This window comes from Epinephelus lanceolatus, chromosome 15 (genome assembly GCF_041903045.1).
Source record: "Epinephelus lanceolatus isolate andai-2023 chromosome 15, ASM4190304v1, whole genome shotgun sequence".
NCBI lineage: Eukaryota > Metazoa > Chordata > Actinopteri > Perciformes > Serranidae > Epinephelus > Epinephelus lanceolatus.
The window spans coordinates 43,567,361-43,577,968 of NC_135748.1; the positions used below are offsets into that span (position 1 = coordinate 43,567,361).

The 10,608-nt window shown below is 42.5% G+C and overlaps 1 protein-coding gene across 1 annotated transcript; it reads right to left on the bottom strand.

Moving 5' to 3' along the window:
* Positions 1–293: 293 nt before the first annotated feature.
* Positions 294–3,813, bottom strand: foxi2 (forkhead box I2). The gene is made up of 2 exons (XM_033642375.2): positions 3,101–3,813; positions 294–2,226 (listed from the first exon to the last, which is right to left on the bottom strand). Exons 1-2 carry the CDS (start codon positions 3,711–3,713, stop codon positions 1,637–1,639), a joined length of 1,203 nt encoding a protein of 400 aa, XP_033498266.2. The 5' UTR covers positions 3,714–3,813; the 3' UTR covers positions 294–1,636.
* Positions 3,814–10,608: the final 6,795 nt, after the last annotated feature.

Below are 10,608 nucleotides of genomic sequence, written 5' to 3' on the forward strand. Positions count from 1 at the left end.
TGGAGCCTGTTTCTGTGACTTCAATTCTGCAGCCAAACATTGCAATAAAAACACACTCAGTAAGCTGAATGTGTGGAGAACAGGGTCACTAAGTTAAAGTGAGCGAGCAACCAAACTAACTCCTGCAGGGTTGAGTTATTTTCTCTCAGATGCTTTGAGGCTGCATTGAGCTGAAATGGAGTAGAAGTAATTGAATATGAGATTAAAAGACATTTGTGGCTGTATGCATTCACATGATAATGAAGCCCTGCAAACACTGGTGGCCTGTTTGAAAATGATGCATGACAATAGAGTGGAGCCCACATGATTTATTAACAGTCACAGCAGAAACTGCCTGAAGCTGAACGCACTGTAGAAAGATTAAAAAAAGACAACAATAGATACAAAAGCCGTTCAATGATTGTCACACTGAATCCTGAGAGAAACCATGATATAGCATATAGACTTTAATATATTCATATAGATTTATGACATCTGGGTTTTAGTGATACTGTTCTCGGCGTAACTAAAGTCATTCACATCTGCTTTAATCAAACTAGACAACAGTAGAAAAACAAAACAATGCCTATGAGCATAAATAGCATAAATAGTCACAAACTATTTTTATAATTTACAAAAATACACATTTATAAAGTCCACATGTATTTACAGCTTTAGCCATAGTGCTGTGGGTTCAATCAACGTGGAGGGTAGAAAAATAAGGCGAGCCCTGTCTCTGATTATATTTATAATCAATCAATCAATCGTTACTGCATCTGGAAAATATCGACACGTAAACCCTTCACAGCAGGGCGCATCATCTCATCTCATCTCATCTCATCTCGTCTCATCTCGTCTGGTGGGATTGTAGTTTTGAGGTAATGGCGGTCTCACAAAGGCAACTTTGGCAGATTTAAAGTTGATTATGAATAAAATATTAAACATATGTCAACTGGAAGAATTTGGCCGCTCTGGTAAAAAGAAATATGGGAAAGATTTGGCAAAAAATATCAAACGTACATTTACATCTTAAACATGACAGAATGTCTTTGATTATAAGCGTTATAAGAATAGAGAAACTTTCTCTTCAAACTGCCAAATATTGTAAAACAGATGTTTATGGACAGAAAACAAACGGCTGCCATCAGGTGCAGGATCTGTATTAAATACAAGAGGAGGCACCTGGACAGGTACATTAACTCAGTGACTGTCCTAACCTCAGGAATAAGGAGTGTGTAAATGAGGGGCAGTGCTGCAGATACTCGTCTGTAATTTACGTCTGGTTTTGCTCAGTGTGTGTTTCATGTGTCAGCCTTTATGCACAAGACTAACTTCCTTTAGGACAAATAAAACAACGAGTTTTGAGTGGTCGTTTTACTTTGCGAGTACATTTCAGCTCTGAGAGCAAAGCAGGAGCTTCCATATAGAGATTAAAAAAAGAATAAAAATATAAGTGCTCATTTTGTGTTTGACGCTGCGGCTGGTGTTCCCACAGTGTGTCGACCTAACATGCTCTCTAATCTCTCCGTGATCTGCTGCGTGAAGGGAGCGCCGTGTTGATGATGCAGAGAAGCTGCTCCCCAGCCTGACCTCTGACCTGTGCTGAGACGCATGTGTGTGAGGAAAGCGTGTGCGGGTCCCTACGGCAGCGTGGCCCCTATAGCTCGGTCCCTTCTCGGGGGTAAATCAAGCTGTTGACGCTGAAGCTGTTGTAGAAGTGACTGTTGAACTGTCCGCTCTGCCCGCCGCCAAACGTGTTGTAGTACACTCCACGGTTGAAATGCAAGCCCTCGCCGTGCTCTGATGCCCCCGAGTCCTGCCCGCCGTGGTTGAGGTGGTACGGGCTCAGGGCCGTAATGTTCCTGTTCGACAGCTCGTTCACCAGTCCCAGGGACCCCTGCCGGCTGGGGGCCCCCGAGCTGAGCGTCGACATGCTGCTGTAAAAGTTATTAAAACAAGGAGCGGCTGAGGCCAGTCCGGGCGGCGAGGACGAGGAAGAGCTCTTGTGGTTCTCGTTCATCGCCTCCATCTCTGGCGAGGGCGGCCCCAGGAGCTGAGGGCTGTCTGAGGGCTTCAACGTGGCCGCCACCACCGGCCTGCCGTCCTCCACTTTGGTGGCCCCTGCTGCCGCCGCCGCTGCTCCTCCTGCGCTGCTCGGGTCTGAACGTCGTTTCCTTTTCCTGCGGAAATTTCCGTTGTCAAACATCTTCTCACAGTTTGGGTCCAACGTCCAGTAATTTCCTTTTCCTGTCAACAAAGATGAGACACATCAGAACTTAATCACATCAGGTTTTGAGCTGTGGGGCCAAACATGTCTAACATGTATGATTTAAATAAAATAAACTATTTCTTTTTACTCAGGTCTCACCTCTATTCAGCCTTTCCTTTTTCAGATATGACTCGAGACATTGGAAGGACCGTTTCAGCAAGTTTTTAAATTAAATTTCTCAATGATTTCTCATAATCTGTCTCATATTTCTGTTTGTCTCCTCGGAGCCTGTTTGAGGCATTTTCTGAAATACAGGAGGATTTCTGTGCAGTTTAAGAGAACAATAATAAGTGACACCAGGAGCCGACTGTCAGGCTGGTTTCAACTCAGCTACAATTTAGGACATTTAAAAACAACATTCCAGTCGTGTTGGAGTTCAAAACCTGCTCCAGTCTGCTGACAGAAATAATATTCATGAAATATCTCTGTGGAAATAAAATAAATATTTACTACTTAAAAGGAAGCCTTTAATTACTGCGTGTAATTTTATTGTGTTGATTAAATGTATGTGGAATTACGGAATTTCTATTAATGTAATTTAAAAACTACTGATGTGTTACCACGTCTCTGTCTTGTGTCTGCTTGTGTCATATTTTAATAACTTGTTGCTTTAAAATAAAAACGTCCACACAGCATCAGTTTGTTTTAACTGAGGATTTTTAGAGAAAATATGATAAAGTTTCTCTGTTTTAATATTTGAAGTATATTTCAGTGTGTGTCTGTTTTTTTGTTTTTTTTTTGCTCAGCTGATTTCCCTCTAATTTAACCGTCCCACACTCCCAGCTGAGCAAACAGAACCCAAACGCCACACGTTGTTGAGAATAAAAAGTTTCCCTGGTGCGTTCACGGTACCTGGATCGTCTTCGTCCCTCGGCACCTTCTTGAAACAGTCGTTGAGAGACAAGTTGTGCCGGATGGAGTTCTGCCAGCCGGCTTTGCTCTTCTTGTAGAAGGGGAAGTTGTCTGCGACGTACTGGTAGATCTGGCTCAGGGTCAGCTTCTTCTCGTGCGCGTTCTGGATGGCCATGGCGATGAGCGCAGAGTAGGAGTAGGGCGGCCGCACCAGCTTCAGCAGCTCCTCCTGGCTGGCGATGGACAGCCAGCCCAGGTCGGGCCCTCCGAAGCCAGGTGAGTTGGTGATGAACTGCCGCTGGGAGCCGTAGGAGGGCGGGATGAAGGACGCAGGGTTGTTGCCGTGCAGGTAAGATGCGGACGAGTTGACGCCCGGCCCGTTGAGCCACAGGTACGGGTTTGGAGACGATGCGTAATCTCCGAGGCCGTACCCGGCGGGTCTCTGCGCGCCCTGCAGGCTCTGCTGGTGGTACATGCTGCTGAAGTTGTCGCAGTACACAGCGGCCATGTCCGGGGCCTCCTGGGCGCCTTTGGGTGGGAGGGAGCCGACGGTAGGGGAGGTGTGGTGCTGGTGCTGGTGCTGGTGCTGGGACTGAGGGTCGATGGAGTTCATCACTCCCCGCGGGAAATCCCAGACGGAAATGCTGAAGCGGTTCAGGTGGCCTCTCCCCGGCGGTGTCAGGGAGGATGGAGCAGGCTGGCCACTTTTAATAGTATAAAGCCTTGACTGCACACACATCCAGGCTCCGGATCAGTCCCAGCAGCCAATAGCCTCACGGTGAGAAACAGGGGGGTGTGGTCACAGCTCATTCAGCACACACCGGCTCAGTGGCTCCAAAATGTTCCTCTGGCAGAAGCTCCCGGACAGACTCGGCACAGTCCTGCTGCACACACACACACACACACACACACACACACACACACACACACACACACGCACTCTCTCTGAGCTGGGGCTGAGGACTGAGGCTGCAAACATCACACTGCTTTACTGCACCTCTTCTTCCTCTGACCTGTAGCAGGGGCGGGCAGAGGGGAAACGTAGGACTGATTATCAGGGGCCTCAGTGGGAGGGGGCCCTCAAAAAGTATGTAATAAAAAGATCTTCCTTAAAAATTATTTAGAGCCTCAAATAAATTAAAATTGTCTGAATAAATCAGGAGGAGTGGTGCAAAAACGGGAGGCGTGTTAAATATTTTTTAAGCACTGAGGAGACTCATGGTTTGTATTCTGGCTCAGGGGACGTTTAAACGCTTTCATTTATTTCACTGCAGTTTTTTAAAGAAAACATGAATTTTATCAATTTGCTGCTGCCTTTTATTAAATCAAATATTTATTCATTTCTTCCATTGCACTCTCATTTTTATTGTTCAGATACTCTCATTGATTTTAACCACACTCTGTCATGTTATATTTAACCCTTTAGTTTTTGTTCTCTGGTTCTTTAATAAATGTCCTTTTATCACGTGTTTCTTTTGCATCTTGTCTTGATGCTTTGGATGTTTTATCAAGAGCACTTTGAACTGCCTTGTTGCTGAATGTGCTGTAGATATAAATTTGCCTTGTGTTACCTTCCAAATGTTGGCAATTAAAGCAAACATGCCTCTAAACACATTAATCAACCAGAAAATGTAAAAACAGAAATTGTCGTTGGATTTTCAAATTGCCAACAGTCCTTGGAAACATGTGATGAGCTGAAAAAAACAGAAGAAAACCACGTAACTAAATCTGATCTTAAAATCATGATATTTCATCAAAATCACTTTATTCTATGTCTCATTTAAAATGTGACCAAAAATAAACCGAGTGAAAAACTGAGGCTTTTTCCAACTCCAGGATTTCATCTTCAACTTTAAACTTTTAAACTATCTAACAAGTCATTTATGTCACTCAGGGAGGGTCACACCTCAGCCTCCTCCCTCCTCTGATAAGTAAAGAACAGTCCCTTAAAGGTGCAAAATTGTTTAGTCCCCCAGCACTAGGGTTCGTCTCTAAACACAGATAGAGCTGAGTGAGTGTCTGCTGCTGGAGCACCAGCGCACACTGTCATGTCTTCACCCAACAAAGAGAAATCAGGGTTCAAAAACAGAAAAGAAAGAGAGAAAGCAAAGTGACTTTGTAAAAAACATTTTCAAAAGGTGTGTGAGAGAAACATGGATCAGGAGAGGATGGGCAGGGGCCCCACAGACACTGCTGATGCTTTGGGGCCCCAGAGTTTGGTGCTCTGCCCCTGATCGTGGAACTATATCTGCACTTTTTAAATACTTGGCCTTGTTTTAAACTTCATCATCCAAAGTGAAGATAAAATAAAAATGTTTTATGTATTTTGGTAACAGAACATTATCCAACATTTTATAACAGAGTCATATTGTGACTCTTGTTTCCTGTGAATCTGTGATTAAAGCAACACTTGCTACAGAAATGAGACCGACACAGTTTAAACTGTGAGTTTAAACTAATAAACTGTGTTATGAAATATCAGTTCAGTGCATTTTTATGAACCCATGAGCGCAGATTGATTTTGGCTAAAAATAGGCAGGATGCACACAGACAGACATTTGCAAGCAAAGGAGCTGCTAAAGACGCTCAACACATACAGTATACCTGATTTATGCATCACATGTGGAGAAGTTAGTTTTCCACTGTTGGCAGGGTACTCAAATACAAAACATTTAGGAAGCAGTGAGACAGTATCCAGGACAGATTATCAACACAAATACCTTCAGACCCAAAACCTTTTGTACTTTGTTAATATCCAACCAATCACAGCTTTAGAAAGAGAAAACAATGTTTTTAGAGATGGGTCAGTTATTGGCTAAGAGAGTTATTGCTCTTTAAAGGAAAAAGGTCAGTAAGCCGAGTTATGGGTGAGTGGATTTTTAAATTATCTACAATTCTGCACTTGAAAAAAAAATTGCATATGATATCAGTGTAATCAGTTACTCAGTTAGAACACCTGAGGTCCCTTCATGTGTTCTCTGGAGAAGACACACTTAACCCACGTGATGGAAGCACCGGGGGATGTGATGTAAGTTAACATCTGCAATGTTTGTATCTGTCAAACATTTTTCTTAAATTGATTTTAACATTAATATAAGATGGACTTAAACTGAAGCGTGATCCTCAGCCTACATATTTATTTAAATCTTTACTTACTTCATTTCATTTATTTTATTTCTTATTCATTTACAGTTTTGGGGTGGATTACATGTGCGTTAAATCTTTGGTTGTCTTCCCGAGGTTTTGTTCAGGTGTCACGCTTTTTGTTTATTGTTGCGAAAATCAATAAAGATGCTGTTGTAAAAAAAGGTGTAAGCCTAATGAATAATGACAAAATAAATAAAGCATTTTAATGTAGGGAATATAAAAAACATTCACTCACTTTCAAACTATTGAAAGCTGATTATTTAGCGTGTGATTCAACAAATTACTGATCAAAATAAATTGTGATGAACCTTCTAAAATTAACGTCATCACTCACACAGTGACAGCTGCTCAGTTACTGAACAGGATGTTTGGTTTTAGATGATTTTAAATGACTAAACTCCTCGCTGCAAATTTAAAGAAGAAAGAAAATGTTGTTTTAATTTAATGTGGATGAAATGTTCCTGCTCAGATATGAACATTTATAGAGCGAACATCAAGAGAAGGAAAAACACAGATCACAGAGCACTGGGCTCATTAAACTGAACCAAACTGAGAACACTTCTGTCACCTCGTCTCATCATCATGTCCAGTTTTTAACCCTTTAAATAAATACATTTAAAACCCTTTTTAGAAAGGCCAGAAAATATATTGCAAAACTTAATTTAAATGGCAGCAGTGATACGAGGTGTGTAGAAAATACCTCATCAGCCAAACTGATGAGTTAAAGTGTTGTTCTGGATCTTCAGACGGAGCAGACAGATTTATTTAACAGTTACAAAATAACCACATGTGACAGAACTCTGAGCACTGGACACTGACTCTGTGTTGGTGAATGTTTAATTGATCATGAAATAGAAGATGTAAATTCAGAGCCATTGATCAGCGTGTCATCAGAGGGTCTGTGGGTGTGTAGAGGACGTGAACTCAGGCAACAAGAGAAGGACACAAATACACACAAGTCAGACGGACCGGATCAGGTCAGTGATTTAATGGGGAGGCTGCAAAAACTTCACAGGAAACAGGTGACGAGCAGGTCTGGAGGCCGGGTCAGGTGTGAAGGTGGTCGAGGACGTCAGGTGACCTGGACTGTCAGGAGTCTGAGGACATCTAGTGGAGGGTTGGAGGACGGCAGCGCTCTGTGTGTGTGTGTGTGTGTGTGTGTGTGTGTGTGTGTGTGTGGTGTTCAAAACTGTAAATTAAAGTCTTTGAGACACTGAAACAGCAATAACTGACAAATACTAACAGACCATCAAACACAATCATCTCACATTAATGTATGATGAACTGATTTTATCCATCCAGACCGCAACGTGACTGAAATACTGATTATAATTAAAAGTGACGACAGATAAGCAGAACACACAGTGTGAATGCTGAAAACATTTCTTTTACTTTAATTGCCTGAAAATGTTAAATCCTTTTACATTAAAAAGATGTCGCACTAATCAGAAACTGCTACAGGCGGACTCAATCAATCAGTCAATCAATCAGTCAATCAATCAATCAATCAATCAATCAATCAATCAATCAATCATGTGTTTCCGGCAACAGCCGAGGGTTTGAAGTCAGTTTTTTCCAGACAGGTCGGGAGTCAAACTTCATGTGCTGTTGTAACGTGATCTACACTCTGACCACTGTGCCTGGAAAGGTTTGCCATTATTAGAAACCACCTCCAGTGAAATTCAAGTTTGTAACTTGTCCACATTGTGTTTTTATCTGCTTTATATATATATATATATATTATCACTGTTGATACAAGCAGTCAGCACCACAGCTGAACATTTCCCCCCTTGGAATTGCAGTGTACAGTGACAGTCTCCATAAAACATGAATTCAAACTTCCAGCTGTTGTTACGTCACAACCCTAAAGAACCAATCCCAGGGCTTGACGCTAACTTTTTTCCCAAGGAGCACATGTGCTCCTAAGTTGAAAAAGTAAGTAAGTAAATTTTATTTATATAGCACTTCTCACAGAGAGGACTCACAAAGTGCTCCACAAGATAAAATACAATAACAGAAACAATGCAAAATACACAAAAACAAATAAAAAGTAAAGTGCAGCGAAACACAGAGATGATTCAATGGACAATTAATGGAACGCAAGCCTAAACAGATGTGTTTTTAACTGCTTTTTAAAAATGTCCACGGAAGAGGCTGCTCTCAGCTCATGAGGTAGTGCATTCCACCATTTCGGTGCAACAGCCTTAAAGGCTCTATCACCTTTGGTCTTTAGTCTTGTGTGAGGGACAGTAAGTAGGTGGCCTTCAGCGGACCGCAGTGACCTGACAGGACAGTGAAAGGACACCAGATCCGTCAAGTATGCAGGTGCTTGACCATGGAGGGCTCTGTAAGTGATGGTTAGAATCTTGTGCTGGATCCTGAAATTAACAGGGAGCCAGTGCAGGGATGCCAGGACTGGAGTCATGTGAGTGAACTTATGAGATCTGGACAGAAGCCTGGCGGCAGCGTTCTGGACCAGCTGGAGGCGCTCTAATGAAGTTTTATTTAGACAGGTGAAAAGAGAATTACAGTAATCCAGACGTGAGGAAATAAAAGCATGGATGATCATTTCTAGCTTGGAATAAGTTAACATGGATCTGAGTTTGGAAATGTTTTTGAGGTGGAAAAAGCAGGAGCGAGTGACAGTTTTGATGTGGTCATCGAAGAGCATGGCCTGATCAAATGTGACCCCAAGGTTTCTCAACTTGGGGCGCACATTTGCACTGAGGGACCCTAAGCAGCTGGCCACTTTAGATGCTGAGGCGTCAGGTGCAATAATTAAAATCTCAGTTTTAGCTAGACAGATAGGATTTAAACCAATGAAGGGCGGTCCCTGAGATTCCTACCCTGTCCCTCAGCCTGTCTAAAAGGATGTGGTGATCAACAGTGTCAAAGGCTGCACTGAGATCAAGCAGAACCAGGATAGTGGATTTACCGGCATCGGAGGCCATCATGATGTCATTGGAGACCCTGAGAAGAGCAGTTTCTGTGGAATGTAACTGACGATAACCGGACTGAAATTTATCTAAGATATTGTAACTGTTCAACGCTGTCACTAACTGGTTTGCAACTGCTTTTTCTAGAATCTTAGATACAAAGGGCAGCTTGGAAATGGGCCGGTAGTTACTAAGAACATCGGGGTCCAGATTGGGCTTTTTGAGAAGCGGCTGAACAACCGCTTGCTTGAAATGGGACGGGACACGACCAGAAACCAGTGAGCTATTGATTATGGAGAGCAGAGATGGACCAATAGTGCTGAAAACATTTTTCAGCTAAGTTGTGGGCAGGATATCCAGCGGACTAGAAGAGATCTTCATAGTGCACACAAGATCTGCTAAGTCTTGTAAGGAGACAGGTGAGAAATTGTCAATAATTGACTGTTGTTTGGGAAGATCAGGAAGGGAGGAGGAGGAGGGTGTTATACTGGCCTTGACACTGGCAACCTTATTCACAAAATACATTAAAGAATTGCTACAGTCCTCATCAGAAGACACAGGTAGAGCAGGCGGTTGCGCACCAGTAATGCTACTTATAGTGTTCAGCCAGGGAGTGGGATTAGCTGCGGGGATAGTTGGAGGCTTTAAAGGAGCAATCTTATCAAGAATAGCAGAGCAGTGTGAGTTAAAAGTTAAAACTTGGGAGTCAACGTCAACATTAATACTAACAGGCTGCGCCACACTGTTAAAAGCGAATGAGAATTTCTCAGCAGAGAGGTTATCTAACATACGAGTGAGTTTTGTACGCTTGCTGGTTGACCAATCAGAAATAATAGACAAATTAAACAGGATGCAGTTGTGATCAGTGACGGGCAGCTCCTCAGAGACGATACAATCAATGTCCAAACCAAGTGTAAAAACAAGGTCCAGCGTGTTTCCCTTAATGTGTGTCGGGCCATTGACATGTTGCACAAAATGAAAAGATTCGGTGAGATTTATAAAATTATTAGCAAAGGAGTTTGTGGTGTCATTTACAGGCACATTAAAATCTCCAAGCATTAAGATTCTTTGAAATTTAGTGATGGAAGCCAGAAAGTCAGTGAATTCAGCTAGAAAGGCTCCATTAATACCAGGAGGGCGATAAATTAAAATACAGTAAAACGGGTTAGAGCGGCCAACTTTAGAAATAAGCAGTTCAAATGAGGTAAAAGTTCCACAATTCACTCTCCTCGAGGAGAAACTGTCTTTGTACAACAAAGCAAGGCCACCACCGCGGCCAGTGGTCCTTGGGGCACATATGAATGTGCAATCAGGCGGGCATAGCTCCTTCATGGACACATAATCTTCATCCCTTTGCCAGGTCTCGGTGAAAAACATGAAATCTAAATCTCTAGCAATGAAAAAATCATTCAGCGTGTATGATTT

What these genes read in the sequence shown, in the direction of transcription:
- foxi2 (XM_033642375.2), bottom strand. Translation starts at nt 3,713, where the DNA reads ATGAACTCCATCGACCCTCAGTCCCAGCACCAGCACCAGCACCAGCAC. An exon ending in GAGGGACGAAGACGATCCAG is followed by an intron (nt 2,227 to 3,100) that starts GTACCGTGAACG and finishes CTTTGTTGACAG; the next exon opens with GAAAAGGAAATTACTGGACG.